Source organism: Myxine glutinosa, chromosome 7, assembly GCF_964187855.1.
Source record: "Myxine glutinosa chromosome 7, kmMyxGlut1.1, whole genome shotgun sequence".
In the NCBI taxonomy this organism is placed as follows: Eukaryota; Metazoa; Chordata; class Myxini; order Myxiniformes; family Myxinidae; genus Myxine; species Myxine glutinosa.
Genome location: NC_136267.1, coordinates 95,841,686 through 95,859,579, shown reverse-complemented (window position 1 = coordinate 95,859,579; position 17,894 = coordinate 95,841,686). Strand labels below are relative to the sequence as shown.

Below are 17,894 nucleotides of genomic sequence, written 5' to 3'. Positions count from 1 at the left end.
AAATCTAGAATAATTTCAACATAATTCCAATGAACTTTTGGTTCTAAGACAACTTGAAAAGTAAGTTAACCCCCACAAAAAAAATATTCCATATTAAATGCCAAGTCTGTATATATACACACACACACACACACACACACACGCACGCACACCTTGACCTGCTCCATGCCCCGATACATCTCTTTGAGTTATAGAGCTGATAAATAAATGAACTTTCCATTTGACTTGCCAAGGGAGTATCAGGTGACCCGTTAGTTTGATTACCACGTGGGAATGCCAGTTTTGTCGTTGTTCTCTCAATCACTGATACAATTTCATATATACATAAATCAATTGTTTACTTTATTTGTATTTGGGAAATAATTGATTGATTATCAGAATTTGATTTAGATTTTTATCGAATCGGATATTACTCCATGTTCACTCGAATCACAGGAATTTAGTACAAACCAATTGGAGACTGTTTGGAATATAAATGGCGTTCTCATACATTTCACCTTCCTTCGTTAAGTTTGAATCTCACAAATGCGCTATATTTTCATCTTGGATAGCCTGCGGTTGCATTTGAACCTGGCTTTGATTTCGTCCGGAAAGGAAACAACGTGTAGCCTGAGTTTCGACTCGGAAAGTCTGGGAAGCCTAACAGTTGAACCTGGAGCCTTAAGGCCGGGAATGTCTGGTTTCAACGTGGCCAAGCCAAAGCATCTGGCAAAAGAAGTGCTGAGTTCGCCATCTTTATTTATGACCACATCGTTGTGTACTGGACTGTTCAGCGTTTGGGAAAAATACCCTCCTTCCCTTCTTCCCTCCATCCCCCATCCACGAGAGCATGCACCGTGTCCCTCCTTTCAAAGTGGGGTCACTGTGGTGGTGGTCACAGGTCAATGGGGCCTTTGGAAGTTGAAATTGGCAGCATGCGGAGCTGGCCATGTGTGCCCCAGGGGAGGGATTTTGGTGGCAGGAGATGCGATTAGAGCCAGGTCCGGTAGCCACACTCCAGGGTCAGACCTCCATATCCTTCGGAGTTTAGTCTCTCATTGGAGATGCTGTGCAGATTGCTATAAGCTGGCAATTCTTTCCAAGCACCTTGGAAATTTACTTTATTCACAATAGTTTCAACTTGTCTTGAGATCCTACATTCCTATGGTCCGATTGTATATCCTATGTCAATGTGTCCATTGTCTTCTAATGTCCATGGCCTTCATGTAATACATAGAAAATTAGATAGTATTGGTGGGGGGGGCAGAGGAACTCCCCTCATCCCCATGAGTGTCTCTGTACTTCTGGTTGTCTGACTCAAACCTTCAGGATGTTGCTCCAAATTCAGACCTTTCAAACCCCCCTGCAGTATATTGGTTGGAATGAAATAGTTTTCTGTGCTCTGCTGTTACATGTTTGAGTAAGTCATGTGTTCCATCCCACTTAGAGTATCTCCGCATTCCGCGGATTCTGCAAAAACAATGAGCTCATCAACCTTCTATCAGCTCAGCTTTGAAAGCTTTAAGAAACGATGCCAGGCCTCTAAATTCCCACTAATTCAGCAATTTTTTGTCATATATATATATATATATATATATACAAATATATACATTCCAGAAACTTTGAAATACAATGTTAGGCTGCTTGGTGCAGTCTTAGACCTAGTGGTTAGGGTGGTGGGCTTGGCATCGTAAGGTCCTGAGTTCGAATCCCGTTCAGCTGTTGAATTAATACCAGGTGGGGTTGACTCAGCCTGTCATCCTTCCGAGGTCGGCGAAATGAGTACCAGGTTACTGGGTCTCAAGGAGGTTGGTGGCAGGATTTGCACTCCGGCCGCCGTAAAAACACCTCATTCCGTAGCACACACAGTGGTGTGTGTTGGGATTGTGCTGAGGAGTCATCCATGGACGCAGCGACGTGCTGATCCAGCGTACTCTCCTATATATATATATATATATATATATATATATACACACACATTGTTTGACCATGGTGACATCCATAAAACTTTTGGTGTTTTGATACAACTTTATCGTGCAATCTTTATTAATCTTTTAACGTTTGGAACCCATTAAGGTTTTAGTTTACTTCGGTAGTTTATATGAGCGCGGTTCATTTAATCCTAAGACCAGGCCAGGAATAATTCGTAGAACAGCAGTGTACTTGCATGGGATGATGTCATTGTTACTTACGCCACCGAAAGTGGGATGGAGGTTATGTTTTCACCCCTGTCTGTCTGTTTGCCTGTCCGTTTGTCCGTCTCCTGTGAACAAGATATCTCAAAAAGTTGTGGACGGATTCCGACGAAACCTGGTGGAGAGGTTGGGTGTGTGACAAGGAAGAATTGGTTCAAATTTGGTGAAGTTCCAGATCCGTATCCGGCTAGTAGAATATTTTAAGTGATTGTATTTAAGAATATTTTAAGGCTATGTACATTACATAGCACAATATCTCAAAAAGCTATGGACGGATTTGGACGAAACTTGGTGGACTGATTGGGTCGGTGACCCGGACGAATCGATTCGATTTTGGTGAAGATCTGAATATCGATTCGGATACGAGAATTATTTAATTTTTAAGTGATTCATCACCGTTGAGAGATCGGGCAAAAAGTGATATATAACATGATATTTAAAAAAGTTATGGACGAGTTGTGACTAATCTTGGGGGATGAGTTGGTTTGGTGACAATAACAAGCCGATTAGATTTTGGATGAGGTCCGAATCCAGATCCGGCCTATCAATGGGACACAAAACATAAAGTGTTCAGCCAGGTGGAGGTTTGCTCTCTACTGAGTGCCCTTCTAGTTGCCATATATTTTGCATGTCGGAATGCTCATATTGTGATGCCATTGCATAGTATTCGCATCATGATCAAAGGTGTGCTGCCTTGTTTTATTCTTCTTCGTTATTATGGATGTTGCGGATCGAGGAACGTTGTGTGATTCATTAATGTAAAAGGCCTGCCTTGAGTTTGAGAGACTTAAAAAAAAATTCAAACCTCTGAGTGGAGCTTGTGCAGAAATCACATGCAGGACAAAGGACTTTAGTAGAAATTACTCTTTCCAGCTGATCGGTTGGAATTTGGAATTTTGTGATGGCCAGTATCGGCACACAAATCCTCACAAATGGCAGAGCCCTACATCCCTCCGAAGGATGGCACACTCATTAAAATGGGAACCCAAATTCTCAGACCACCTCAACACTAATTTATCCCTTGATACCCTACAAAATAGATATGATGTGTCTTTTTCCGATTTACGATTTATAACGTGGGTAATTTTGCAATTAATGGTTAAAATATTTTTCTTCATGATAAGCCGTGACATCGCACCAGGAAGGTGACCGCCAAATCCATATTGTCTACTGGTTACATTGCGTTACGATTGAACTCAAACGGCGAATAATTTTTGAATTTATACAAATATGCCAGGTCGATGCGTCCTTGGTGGTTGTAGTAATACAAACCAAGATGGTTCCATGCTACACCATTGGCCGAAAGATCGGAGGGTTGCCAGAAATTGGACGAAGTTTTCCGAAATAACTGAGTGTGGATCGGGCCTACAAAATATTTGCTTTTGTGCTCAGAACATTTTAGAGAGCACTATTATGAAACAACAGAGATGGCTAGATATTGTCGTTATCCGTCACGATTGAGAGGATGCCATGCCCACGAATAAGCGAAAGAAACAGCCGTCGCTCGAAACTGTAACGCCATCTCTACCCAGCAACCATCACATGTGCATGGACGATTAGAGTGGTGAATCAACCACCTGTGTTGGCCTGCCGACGACTGATTTCACCTCGCCTCCACCCCTCTCTCCCTCTCCTCTCTACTGAGGCGGGACATCGACACAGCATGGACACAGCATGGACACGACGGTGGGACATGACACAGCACGACCACAGACACAAATGGCATATTGGGAAAGTATGAAACAGGATGATCCTTTAAGATACAGGATGCCGGGTCAACCTGCTATGGTGGGACAAAGTATTTGTCGCCTATTTGGTCAGTGGTGTCCGAGTGTGCCTGGGCGGTGTCCGTACTGTGCTGTGTCCCTTTTGTGTTTGTCTCGTGACTGTGTCGTGTCGTATTTCTTCAGGAGTAATATAACTGATTTATCAATTAATGCAAAATCCTTGATAAACTGTCAATTGAACGGAAAAACAAAACCTAGAAATCTGTAGTGAACATGTGACCAGCATTTTCATCTGCACTACTAACACCTCCCTGAGCTTGAAATACCCTCGTCTCTATGTAAACCACTATTTGGATCAAGGTGAGTTCATAGTGTGATGTCACTGCCGAAATCGAAAATCGACACTATGGGGATTTTTTCGACACTCTTTGATTGGCAAAAGTACTTTAAAAAAATTTCCCTTCAAATTAAACCGTGATTAATGATTTTCAATGGTTTCGAGATTTTTTTTGTGTGTTTGGGTTCCCCTATAATGCGTCACCCTATCTGCAAAGCACTGCAGATATGGTGATGCATTAAGCGGAAGCACTGGGTTGGTGGTGTATGTATGAGTACAAGGACTTTAGGAGATGTTAAATCAAGCATTGAATCAAGGCAGTATGTGGAACTTCAAATCCTACCATCTTTAGCTATGAGCTGCGATGGAAATGGCAAAGGGGGTAAAATTTACTCGCACATCTTAAATCCATGAGGTTCTGTCTTTAAACCCCATCTATGCAGGTACAGTGTACATTGCAAGATTTTCACCGCGTATGTAGCAAGTGTGTTCTGATGTTTGCAGCTCTTCCATTTCTCTAGGCTGCAGATTCCCAACCAGGGTGATGGTGGAAAACGTGTTCCTCCGAGAGAGAATGTATGCTCAGCAGGATCAATGGCAGAAGTGAAGAAACCTGAAGGAAGACCAGCTGAGGAAGGACCTGTTGGAGGAATTCCCATGGAGAGCCATGGGCAGCCCCATGAGCGTGAGGCCGGTAAGATGTTAAATCAGAACTGAAAGGGATTTTGCTCTGAAAGATCGAGCCAGAGCTCCTCATTGGTTAATCTTACCGTTAGGTTCTTGCAATATATACCCATTGGTTGTGGAAGGATATAACCTGTAATGAAGGATAAATGGAAGCCTGTATTGGAAGATAATCCTGTGGAAAATCAGAGCTACTCAGTCCGCAAGGGCTTTGGCCGTAGCTCATTGGAGTACTGCTCTCTGTTGTGGGCTGGCAGTCCAGCATGATATCCGTCTCTCCAGGATTCTGTGGAATAAAAAACTTTCAGTATTATTGGAATCTTCTGTGATGGGACTGAAGCACAAGGTCTGTTGCTCTCACATAACAAGCATGTCAGTGGTCTCTCTGTTTTATTCCGTCTATTCTCCAACATTGTTCCCTTTGCTCTCTGTCAGTCCTGTGATCCTCCCCAGCAGCTCCAGGATGCATGCGTTCTTCCAGTAACTCCCTTCTGGTTAAACCTCCAAAATGACCAGGGTGACTCCACACCTTAACGGTTTTATTCCTATCTTTTCCCACATATGGAAATACCTACCAGAGGCTTTCCTGTCTCACTCATCCCTCCAGACTTCAAAGAAGCAGTGCGCTGCCATGTGCTGTCATCCACAATTCTGACCCATGATCTTTATTAAAGCCATTAACCTTTCCTAACACAACCATCTTACTTTCTAGTTTCAGTGTTTCCTCCCATCGTCCATCTCTCCTCTTTCCTGTTTATCCATTCCCTTGATGTTTATCCCACTTTCAGTCAGTTCTAAAGAAAAACAAATGACTTGTCCGTAATGGCAATTTGACACCAAGATAAGGTGGAAAGAGACACCGAGTGTGCGACTTATGAGCTGACTGCTCATTTACAATCAAGTCTTTCTGTTTGCTCCATACTAAAGGAAAAATGCTTCAGCAAATGCGATTTTACAATAAGTACAAGTGCAACTTCTCCTTGCTCTGGCCGAGACTGGTGGTAGATGCTTGAAACACCGAGAGGACGAAACTCTAGTCTTACCCTATTCTGCTCGATGGGACAACCTCTGGAGACATTTTTGTTACCTGCCTAACAATGGGGTTGTGTCCCTACCTCGGTGGAATGTATAGTTTGTTCATATTTAGTGCGGTTTTATTATGACTCTGCACCTTGCTGGGTTTGTATCCACCAAAAGCTCTGACGATTCTTGACTCTTGTGCTGATCAACCCACATTGAGATCAGAGCTCATAGTCGCAGTCTGGAATGTCCTAACTCTGTATCATGAGAACATCCTTAGCTTCATGTGGAGAGTGTCAAATCAGATGTATTGGAGGCAACCAATCACGTTTGGTGATGTCACATCAGAGCTTCACACCATTCTGGCCACAACAATGGGTAAAATTTTGGTGGAGTTGGTATCTTTCAGTGTTGTAGTTGAAGTCCACCTGGTCCAAGTCCTGTGCTGAAAGTGTATCGTAATGTCGCAAAACATTAGCGAATTCATTTTTGCTTATGTATTATGTAAACGAGGACAATAAAATGTCAAAACGGACAAACAGTGTAACTTGTTACTCGCATCAAGATTTTATTCCATATTGTGCCCCTCTTCCTGTAGTTTGATCAATATTTTTGGACTACAAAGTTTCTGATAGCATACGAATCCTGTCCAGAAAATATGGTAGTTTTGGACCTAAGTTATGAAAGTCCAAAACCGCATCACACAAACATAGCTCAAAATGTAGACATAAATCACTCATAAACAGTGATTTTCAGTCTGCTAGACTTAAAGTGTTCTCAATAAGATAAGAAGAAGGTAACCCTAACCCTAACTAATTAATTGACATATGTGGGAAAATTACACACCCAGACCAGGAATCGAACCCAGGTTTTGTTAACACAACGATGCAATGTTCCTCGGCCTTGGTTCTCTACTCCAGGCTCGGGTTGATCCTGAACACGATGAGCTGCCACTATGGTCTATGCTAATCTGGGGAATGGAACAACCTGATTAATCCATGTGTCCCCATGAGTGATTGTAATGCACGCATTATGCAAATTACATGCAGGGAATGCGAAACAGGAATCTTTTGTGGCCTCTCTTCTTCATGCTTTATCGTGTTTATTCTTCTATCTTTTATTCCTTTCTAACTTCTCCTTTTGATTTCCACCTTTGTTTCTATTCTTTGCTTCTTTTAATCCTTCCCAGGAAATGTTTGTGGAAGTTTTGGAATCTTGGATTCAGGAAGTCCTTCAGCCCTTTATAGTTTTTTGAATCGAGCTTCAATGTGATGGTTTTTTGTCCTGCTTGTGAAGCTCTGATATAGAAATAGTACTGCCTGAGACCATTGTTGATGTAAACTCATGAAGTCAATTGAACATCAAGTTTATTTGAAATGTGACCTCGATGACCTTTGGTCCTCTGGCAAGATGTGGTGTACAGTGTTGTGAAGTTGGTTCTCTGTCCTTCTTTCCTTGGTAGTTAGAGACTTTGATAACGATTCATAATTTCCTATCTCCGATCATCTAATTTTACTGATCAATTTATTGATCTACTTGTCATTCTTCACCAATCTTGATCAGTGCCTGAGTCAGCTTTGCATTTGCTTTTGTATGATCCTTAAGTTCTGCTCAGCTCATCTGGCATTTCCACTGGCTTTCTAGTTCTCCAAAATCTTTTCTGAGGATTTTTTTTCCAACTATACAGAGAGTGGGTCATAGAAATCCACAAAAAGCTACCAAGATCTCAACTACAGACTCATAAGCCTTCAAGCAAACATTGGCAAGACTCTCCAATTCATACTTGACCACAGGGTTCAATTACTAATTTGATTTGCATCATTTTTCGAGATATTGCCATGCCACTGAATTTGCACAGGGTCCCGGCACGCAATGGCTTGAGATCTCTGACGTGGATAAGCAAATGTGAGTCGACGGGACAGATGGACCTTTCTGAAGGATGTTGTGGGTGTTTCATTCTGAAAGACATTTCTGAAGGATTTCTTTGCTGCAGTTATTTCTTTATAAAGTGAGCCCGGTGTTGGCCTAGCGGTTAGGGTGCCGGCTTGGGATCCGAGGATCCTGGGTTTGAATCCCGGTCGATCGCTGAATCAACGCCAGGTGGGTTGACTCAGCCTATCATCCCCCTGAGGTTGGCAAATTGAGTACCAGTTCCCTGGTAATTCCCTGTGTGTCGCAAGACAGGGTTGGTGGCAGGAAGGGCATCCGGCCACTAAACATTGCTTCAAAAAGGGGACCATGGTGCCCGAAAAAGGCCAACCCCTGCTCTGCGGGGGAAAATGGCCTCTAAAGGTGGTTCTTCTTTATAAAGTGCCAGTGTGACTGTTTATAGGTTGATTGGGAATCAAACACAGACGGGAGAGCTCAAAGGCAACCCTTAACTAAAGCTTATACCATTGCAATAACATATTACGCGACCATTGAGCTATTTTTTTTGGCATTTTCCATGTCTCACATTTAATTATGTAGTTGAACAAATATTTATATATTGCAACTCTTGAAACAACTTTTTACATAACAATATTGCTTGCCAAATTATTGGGAATCCAGATTCAAGGAACTTCCAAATTAAAAGTTTGGAAAAGTTGCAAACAGTAACTTTTAAACTGATGAAAGCAACAATTTTGGTGCATTGTTTGTGCTGAGCATTGTCAGAAATCCTCTTTTCGTAAGTTTGCTTTCATCAGCAGTGTGTGTGTGTGTGTATATGTGTGTGTGTATGCGCTGCAGAGTCACAGGATGAAACGAGTGCTGCAAACTCCAAGACTGAAGGATGCTCCTTTGACAACTCTGTTGGGAAGGATGACGTCACAAAGGTTCCAGATTCACATAAGTACTGTCAGAATTTCCATCGTCTCAGAAAGCATATCGACAGCACCACATGAGAATAGTTGATGCATTGTTTGCGCAGACTCGTCACAATAGGATCGGGACATGTCTAAAACAGAAAGCAGGTGAAGCAACGGAAGAGCACAGGCAAGGAATGGCTTTGCAAACCTAATTAGGAATTGCACATGTAATTGACTTGGGGTTAGCAAGCACAAGGTAGAATCAAAAGAGGTAAAACAGCTGGAATTCCTTAGGAATTTTAACTGTTTCTTGAAACCCTCTCTTCCTCCTCCTCCTCCTCTCCTTTGTTTACCCATACTTTCTGGGTATAAGAAGAGTGTTACACAAGTAACTTGGATGCATTTGGTCCAACAAACCTGCACTACATGTACACCACATTAATTTAATATAACAGTGTATCAACATCAACTCACTGGCGGAGGGGATGTGGGTGGTGGAAGAGTGGGGCAAGTGCAGATATCACCAGGTTGTTAAAGAGAGTATGCGCACAGCATTAGTTTAGAGCAAAGGCTGGAGGATTGTAGCTGTGGCCTAGTGGTGATGATACTGGTTTGCCTGCCAAGAGGTTGTGTTACAATCTGGCTGAAGCCAACTTTATTAAGGAGTCTTAGCCTCTGGAAGTAACACTAGACTTGTAAAACCCAGCAGGCTCCATATTGACCTTCAGGTCGAGGGTAATGTCTGCCTGCCTCATGGTGTCATAATGTGAGGAATCCCCTTAAGTAACAACAACAAAAAAAAATCAGTGTACCTTTGCTACAAAATGTTTGCTTTTGGCTTCACTTTAATGTTTAGCTTTTTCTAACAATCTCCAGCCATCTTCCATCTTTTGTTTGGGCAATGTTGAGAGTGAACACATCTGACATTAACTGATTGCGAAGTGAAGAAGATGGAATTGTTCGCACGAGGGGTGATGCATTTGTTTAAATGTTTATTTCCTCTCGGTGGTGTGACGTTCAGCTGCACATGATTACTTTAAAACAGCACCCATCAATGAAGGTTCCTTATCACCGAAGCGCAGCTGCACGGTTAGCATGTGGCGATGCGATGAGCGGCTGCCTCCATTTCCAGATTCAGGATACCGCAGATCCATATCAGGCCACATCTTTGGCTTCGACAAGCTGTCCGACACATCCGGCCCAGCCATCTACTCACCCCAGACCCCTACGACCTGCTGCCCCACTTACCAATGGACGGATGATGTCGGGGACTGTTGCTGCCTCACTGTGCACCAGGTAACACTGTGCTGAGATGGATTTCTTTGCTTTTTGTTTCCCCATTGAATCATTGTCTTCACCCCCTTTTAAATGATCTTGACTTTTGTTACATGCACAGTGGGACCTTGGGTGGGGGTTGGGGGGGAGGGGGGGGGGGTTGTATCCTATAAGTATGTGGATGGGTTGAATCAGATGGGTTTTTGGATTGTTTGAGCTCCATAAGTGAATTAGCTTCCACTTTTGGGACAGTTGAACCCTTTATGACACATTGCGGTGTTCTTCACTTGTATCCGCAGCATTGTTGGCCATCAAGGTAAAGAGCTGCAGCTGGACTCGCAGATCAAGGGGCATTTGGTTGGGACTGGGCAGGCAGTCACTCCTGCCACATCCCTGGGTCTTGGTAACTCCCATCGCCGAAAACCACAAGACTCGGCACCTCCACGGCCTGTAAGAGATTGGCACATCCACTTACATCTATGCTTATGTTTCATGGTGAAACCCCGAGAATTGATTGTGAATAAACTGTAATTATTTTATATTTTTAATAAAAGGTTTTTCGACGGAGGTTGACAAAGTCATGTTGAGGCATCATGTTTTCAGGTTGTCCGTCTGTAAGTCCATCCATCCGTGATAGGTTTTTGTAATCGCGATAACTTGAGAATGTCTGAAGGTATTTAAATCGAACTTAGGTCAAGTATGTATTATGATGCAAATATGAACTGATTTGATTTTGAGGTCAAAGGTCAGAAGTCATATTAGGTAAAAATCCTGTTACCACAATAACTTATGAACCAGTGATTCGATTTTGACCAAAGTTTGTACATGTATGTATTATGATGCAAATATGAACTGATTTGATTTTGAGGTCAAAGGTCAGAAGTCATATTAGGTAAAAATCCTGTTACCACAATAACTTGTGAACCAGTGATTCGATTTTGACCAAAGCTAGTACATGTATGTATTATGATGCAAATATGAACTGATTTGATTTTGAGGTCAAAGGTCAGAAGTCGCATTCGGTTAAAAAAATCTTGTTACCACGATAACTTTTGAACCAGTGATTTGATTTTGACCAAAGCTAGTACATGTATGTATTATGATGCAAATATGAACTGATTTGATTTTGGAGTCAAGTGGTAAAAAGTCAACTGTCAGAGTCTGTCATAGTTTTTTGTTACCGCGATAACTTAAGTACGGCTGAAGGGAACTAAGTCAAACTTGGTAGAAATATATATAATGATACAAAGATTAACTGATTAGATTATGGGTTATGGGATTAAGAGGTCAAAGGTCAGATGTCCTGCTTGATAAAAATTCTGTTATCGAGCTAACTTGTGATTGTGATAACTTGATTTGTGTATCTTGGTCTCCATGGCACTCCCTGTGTTCAGCCCTTGCCCCAGGTTGCAGGGGTTCGTCTCTCCAACCCGCTTGACCAGCTGGTGGACTACAGTGACAAGACCCCTCTTGTAAGTGTCTTACCTTGCATTGTACCATCGTACCAGGATTTGTTTTGTTTCCAGAAATACAAGCATCGTACAGTATAAGAAGAATCGTAATGTACCATCATACCATATACTGTATCGTACCAGAAGTACAAGTCATGAAATATCATGCAGAAAATTTGATTGTCTAATCCCGATAATGCAACTGTGAACCTACTGACTAATTTAATTTGTTGTTTAAGTCCCTGTCTTAGTCTAACAGGATGCTACAGAGGAAGTGCACCTTTGAGCCGTTTGGTCTGTGTTTGATTTCTGACAAGACTATAAATTGTAATTATGGTGGACGGACCAAAGGTGGATGGAAGTAAAAAAAAATTAAATTAAAAATTGTTAGGGTTAGGGTTCGGGTTAGTTCAAATTGGTGCATCGCAACATCACAAAGTGAGCCATCTCTCGGATGGACATTAAGCCGGGTATCTCATCTGCCAGCATTAGTTGGTGAACATTAGAGATTCCACGGTGTCTTTTGTGAAGAGTAGGCGAGTAATCACCAGCAATCCAGCACCCTGGATATAATACAGGTTATTGCCCAAATCACCTTCTGTTGAATATCAGGCCTGACCAGCCGGTTCGTGAAGGACTTGGGAAGGGGGGTGGGCAGGGGGGTGGGGTGGAAGACGTTAATTTGTATTTTATTATGAATCGTGCTGTGAGCTGCACCACAGTGGGCCCTGTACGAGTTTATTTATATAAATGAAAGAAAGCAACCTGTTCCTTCAGATACGAGACCGTGGTAGGCATGCGGACAAGATGGCATCACCACAGCAGCTGGTACGTATGAATCACTCGGCCCATCACAATGTCCATGCAGTTAAATGGAATATCTAGTACGGTACTCATTCTTTTGTTGTTTTAATATGATTCTTTCATGCTTTATTCATTCATAGAACGTTAAAAGCTCGAGCTTTGGCTCTTCATGAGAGACTGCTCATGGTATACTGTCTCAGGAGAAATCTTGAAACCACGTAGTTTGGTAGCCATTATGACTTGTTGTTGTTGTTGTTGTTGTTGTTGTTGTTGTTGTTGTTGTAATTTAATTGAAGTCTGTGCTTTTTGTTTTATAATATTGCTTTGTCTTTATTTCTGTTTGCTGGTCGATTTATATTTTACTTGTTTTCTGTGTTAATCCTCACCTATTGTTGAACCTTTCTTTCCGGATTTTGATTGTCTTCCTTTCCTGGGGCGTCCCCTGGGGGTGCCTTTTCCTATTGCAGTTTAGGTGAAAGTTAAAGGTGAACCATTTATGTCTTCCTTGTTGACTTTATTATTGTATTAGTAATCAGGAGAGGCCATCAGGGTTTATAATGCTGTTATGCTTTCTGCAACATCCTATAGAACACATTGTATTTGTGTATTTTTACTCACCCTGTTTGTTTGCAAGTGAAGCTATAAGTCATGGTTTGAATCCAGACCTGACTATGTAAACCTTCATGATTTTTCTGGCAGTACATTCACTACTTATGGTACATCCACCACAGACAGGGCAGTACATTGAGTCTTTCAGAGGTATGGAGGGACTGGAGGGTCATTAAACTGGGGCACCTGTACCAGTATGTGGATACATATTGTCGCGTTCCCGGGGTGAACACCCCTGGGGACGCATAGCCGAACGAGCTTTACACTCCGAGGCGCTCAGTCAACGATGGCGGACCTCCTTTATATGTGCTGGGGAGGGCAGCGGGGGTGGGGGTGGGTGTAGCGAAGCTCTTACCTTCACAGACCCCACTGGACGTCTTTGAACCTGGATAATCAACTCAAACCCGACACGGAATTAAAATGTCCAATAAAAACAGGTTTAATGAAAATAAATGCCAGGGAACATGAAATGCACAGTAAAACGAATATCCTAAATGGAGTGCCCCCGCACAGACTCGTATGCAACACAAAGGGAAATATATAAGAACGAAAGTAAAAAAGATATGTCTTTTGGTACTTAGCTCTGAGCGGCTCTTGGACCCCGTCGGAAATCGTCACAGGCCCCGCTTCTCTGCATGGGAAAAACACAGGCCCTGGGCGCACAATCCGTGCGTGGGAAACACACAGGCCCTGGGCACGCAGTTTGCTCACTCCAGCCTCCGTGTGCGAATCGAGCAAGCAGAGGTCCCTCCCTGTCGTCTGCTCCATACAGCACCACAGTCTCTCCGGTTCACTCGGAACGGCCCTCAGTCGTCACGAAGCTACAGTGCATTCAGAAAGTATTCAGACCCCTTCACTTTTTTCACATTTTGTTATGTGGCAGCCTTATGCTGAAATCGTTTAAATTCATTTTTCCCCTCATCAATCTACACTCAATACCCCATAATGACAAAGAGAAAATAGGATTTTAGAAAGTTTTGCAAATTTATTAAAAAGAAAAAACTGAAATATCACATTTACATAAGTATTCATACCCTTTGCTATGACACTTGAAATTTAGCTCAGGTGCCTCCCATTTCTCTTGATCATCTTTGAGATGTTTCTACACCTTGATTGGAGTCCACCTGTGGTAAATTCAATTGGTTGGACATGATTTGGAAGGGCACACACCTGTCGAAATAAGGTCTCACAGCTGACGATGCATATCAGAGCAAAAACCAAGCCATGAGGTCGAAGGAACTGCCTGCCCTGCTCAGAGACAGGATTGTGTCGAGGCACAGATCTGGGGAAGCCTACAAAAAAAAATCTCTGCTGCATTGAAGGTTCCCAAGAGCACAGTGGCCTCCATAATTCTTAAATTTGGAACAAAAGAAGTTTGGAACAACCAGGACTCTTCCTAGAGCTGGCCGCCCGGCCAAACTGAGCAATCGGGGGAGAAGGGCCTTGGTAAGAGAGGTGACCAAGAACCCGATGGTCACTCTGGCTGAGCTCCAGAGATCCTGTGTGGAGATGGGAGAAACTTCCAGAAGGACAACCATCACTGCAACACTCCACCAATCTGGGCTTTATGGCAGAGTGGCCAGACAGAAGCCTCTCCTCAGTGAAAGATACATGAAAGCCCGCTTGGAGTTTGAAAAAAAGCACCTAAAGGACTCTCAGGCTGTGAGAAACAAGATTCTGTGGTCTGATGAAACCAAGATTGAACTGTTTGGCAGTGTTATTGTTCAATGTCCTGTTCCGGTTGGTTTTTATTGACTGTTTTAATGCACGATTGCTTGGCTTGGATATGTGTGTGTGCTGCAGTGTCATAAGTGTTACAGATCCATCACTTCCACCTTTGTTGTTATTATATACTTGTAGGATTTTTAGTTTCAGGTAATATTGTTGTTAAGATTTTTGTGTGAAATGGAGATCACTTTCGTAAAAGGTAAAAATAAATGTTTGTGGAAGAAAAAGAAAAACGACTGAAGAAAAAAACGGAGGAGGAGGAGGAGGAGGAGGAGAATGGCCAGGAGAGAGATACCAGCGTGAATCGCAACGAGGCTGCGAGCGGACTTTTTTGATATTGGTCGCGCTTTTTTGATAATGGTCGCGAAGGAGTTGAGGCTTCCCGTGAAAGGGATTGTTTGCGACATCGTCATATATTGCGAGTGCAATTAAACTTGCGTCTCAGGTTTTATCACTAAGTGCGAGTCATCGTTGGGGAAATCAAGCGCCTCCATTACGGGTCTATATGCCATTTTGTCCTCGAAGAAGAAGAGGCTGTCTGCTTGGTGCATCTTGTTTTGCCATTGGGATTTCCGTATCGACCTCATCGTGTTGATTGCCGTGGGTTTACCTATCGGCTCAATTCCCATATCGACCTCTCACCTCATAACTCCTCATCCACAGTCGCACCAATACCTGCCTATTGATTTGCCGTTCTGCACAACCTCGATCTTCAACCAGCGTGGGGATTTGTGCACGGACTTTGGGGAATGTTACATCACATTCACATTTGGCGTATTGTGAGTTCCTTGCTTTGAGTGCATTGGGGAATGATGGTACCATCATATGTATTGTTCATTTGATGCAAGTGACATTTTCATTGTACTTTCTTTATAGTGTTATTATTGTGTATGTGAGAGTTGTTAATACTGTTGTGGATTTGAGAATTGTTGTGTTTTTGTATTGTTGTAAGTGTAATGAATTGTTGTAAAATATCACCCTCCGTGTGTAAAGGTCAAAGGTCGTCCTCCTAGTTAAGCCATATACATACACGTAGCCAATCATATACCCTTGGAAGTAGTTATCTCCTTATTCTATGTAGTTAAAGGCTCTGTTCCCACTAGTTGACACTGCATTGCACCAGATGACATAAGGTAGCTCCCTTCCATTCCCAAAGCCCCCATTCCCAAAGCCCCCATTCCCAAAGCCTCCGTTGCCAACTGCATCGGGCGGTTTTCAGCATTTGCCGCCATTGGCCATGTGCTCCGTCTCGGGGAAGAAGGGCGTTGCCCTCCACTCGTCATGAGAAGGTGGAGCCCAGCGAGCCCCCACCAGCCAATCAGGGCTGGTGAGACACCATCACGGGCGTGGCGTGGCTTGATCGCGACGGACCTTATAAAAGTGTGTGGGGAAGGATTGCGAGGGGAGATGCGTCAGAGAGCGAACCCGTGACGCCACGCCCCCCACGAGCGAGAGACGATTGTGAGAGGAGTCCTTGGAGAGCACGCGAAGCACCAGCACGCAGGAGCTTTGGAACCATCGCAGCTTTGAACGATCGCAGCTTGAACCACCACAGCTTCGGGGCTTTGACGGCAGTTTTGAGCGTGGCCGCGAAGGAACGGCGGCTGCTGAACGCGCCGATCGAGAAAGGGCGGCAGCTGCTCATTCCCGGCCCGACCGTGCTCCGGTTCCAGCTGGACCTTCCTCTCCCTCCAGCCATCCACCTCCTGCCATTCCTGTCATCATCCCCCGTGTAAGTGTGCTTGTAGTCTGTCTTTTGTCTCGTCCCTGGGGTTAAGGAAGACTGCAATAGGTAAGCTAATATTTGCACTGTGTCCTTCTGGTTCTTCCATCCTTCTGTATTTATTTTATTATCCTTCCTTCTCCTTGGTTTCTGTAATTGTGTACATATTAGTAATAAATCATATTTCTATTTCCTACCTTTGTTCTTCTTTCCTTTACATCCGTTTCGTCCTTGTCTTTTCCCAATTGAATACCTGTGGCACGATTTGGCCAACGTTAAGGATCGGGTCAGTGCTTGCTAATAGTTTGTGCCGCGGTTGCTAAACCGCTCGGCAATTACCATCTGTCCGTGGACGCGAACGGGGTTGCGCACCTGCCTTTCCGGAGGTAGCTGTGCAGCGTCAGGGACCACGTCGGCCAGTCATAGACGAGGGGATTAATCGCCCCTCGATAAGGGGAACAGAGGCCGACGTTGGGTTCCGTAACAATACAATTACTTGTTTTGTTCTACAATTGCATTGGTATGGTTTTACCATGGTTTATTAGAACACTCAAAATAACAAAACTTTCTGCCGCGTTCCCTTTCGAGACTCTGAGGGGCACCGTAACCGGAGTTTGAGGAGGTAATACGTAACATAATGTCGTGCGAATCCCTCCGGTTAATACCAGGGACCGCGGATGACCAGAACGGCTTTAATGGAGGTGACGACCAAACACGGATTTGACTATGAAGCGTGGGAAGAAGAAGGGAAGAGGAAGAAGCGGGAAAAGCGCTTACCTGGAGCACGCCGACTGCAGCTCCGGTCCTGTAGGGAATTAATGTACTCGAACACCGAATTAGAATGTACAAAAATAGAGATTTATTAACGAACCCGTGACAATGAAACGTGACGATGAAACTAAATCCTACGTTGGGATCCCACACACCTCACTTCAGATACGAACAAGGGGAGATGCAAACATAAACCATTTTGTGCTGATTAGAAATGTGCAATATTTTGTCCTGCAGGTCCAAAATCTTGCCTTGGGTATAACGAGGAAATGCAACGGAACACCACCAATTGCATTTCCTGCTAATACACTGCTTCAATTCAGTGCGAGGGATTGGATACAAAATTTGAGTTTGTGGAACAGCAAGGTGATACATGGTAGTAGGGCATCAAGCAGACAGAACAAGTAAGAGGATGAACAAACAGGAAAAGAGGAGAGAGAGAAAGAGAAATGGTAATTTGCAAATAACAGGGGAATGTTTGTGGAGGGGAATAATTGCAAAATCTAAATATAACCTGGAGGTATGTGGATGTGGTGTAAAGGTTGGGCTACGTATCAGCCATGAGAAGTCCAAGTTGATATCCATCAACCAACAACAAGGGCTGCCCATCACCATCGGGCAACAGAGTGTTGAAGATGTCAACCATTTCACTTACCAAGGCAGCAATATCTCCTAGGATGGTGATGCCGACCGAGTTCGACATCTGCTCAAAAATAGGAAAAGCAGTCTCAGTCTTCCAGCATATACGAGTATATACTGTATATATCCTATATATATATATATATGCTGGAAGACTGAGATT

General features: G+C 43.4%; 1 protein-coding gene across 5 annotated transcripts in view; it reads left to right on the top strand.

Annotated features, from left to right (window-relative positions):
* The window catches only part of LOC137431435 (band 4.1-like protein 5), a 158,042-nt gene that overhangs the window by 127,520 nt on the left and 12,628 nt on the right, over positions 1-17,894 (top strand). For all 5 annotated transcript variants that reach the window (XR_013624117.1, XM_068122754.2, XM_068122750.2 and 2 more), the window contains 6 exons: positions 4,760-4,932; positions 8,673-8,758; positions 9,864-10,027; positions 10,306-10,456; positions 11,401-11,478; positions 12,235-12,285. Coding sequence is in view for 4 of the 5 variants with exons in the window: in XM_068122754.2 (XP_067978855.2) it covers positions 4,760-4,932; positions 8,673-8,758; positions 9,864-10,027; positions 10,306-10,456; positions 11,401-11,478; positions 12,235-12,285 (703 nt within the window). In the remaining variant the exon portion in view is untranslated. The remainder of the gene's footprint in view (positions 1-4,759; positions 4,933-8,672; positions 8,759-9,863; positions 10,028-10,305; positions 10,457-11,400; positions 11,479-12,234; positions 12,286-17,894) is intronic.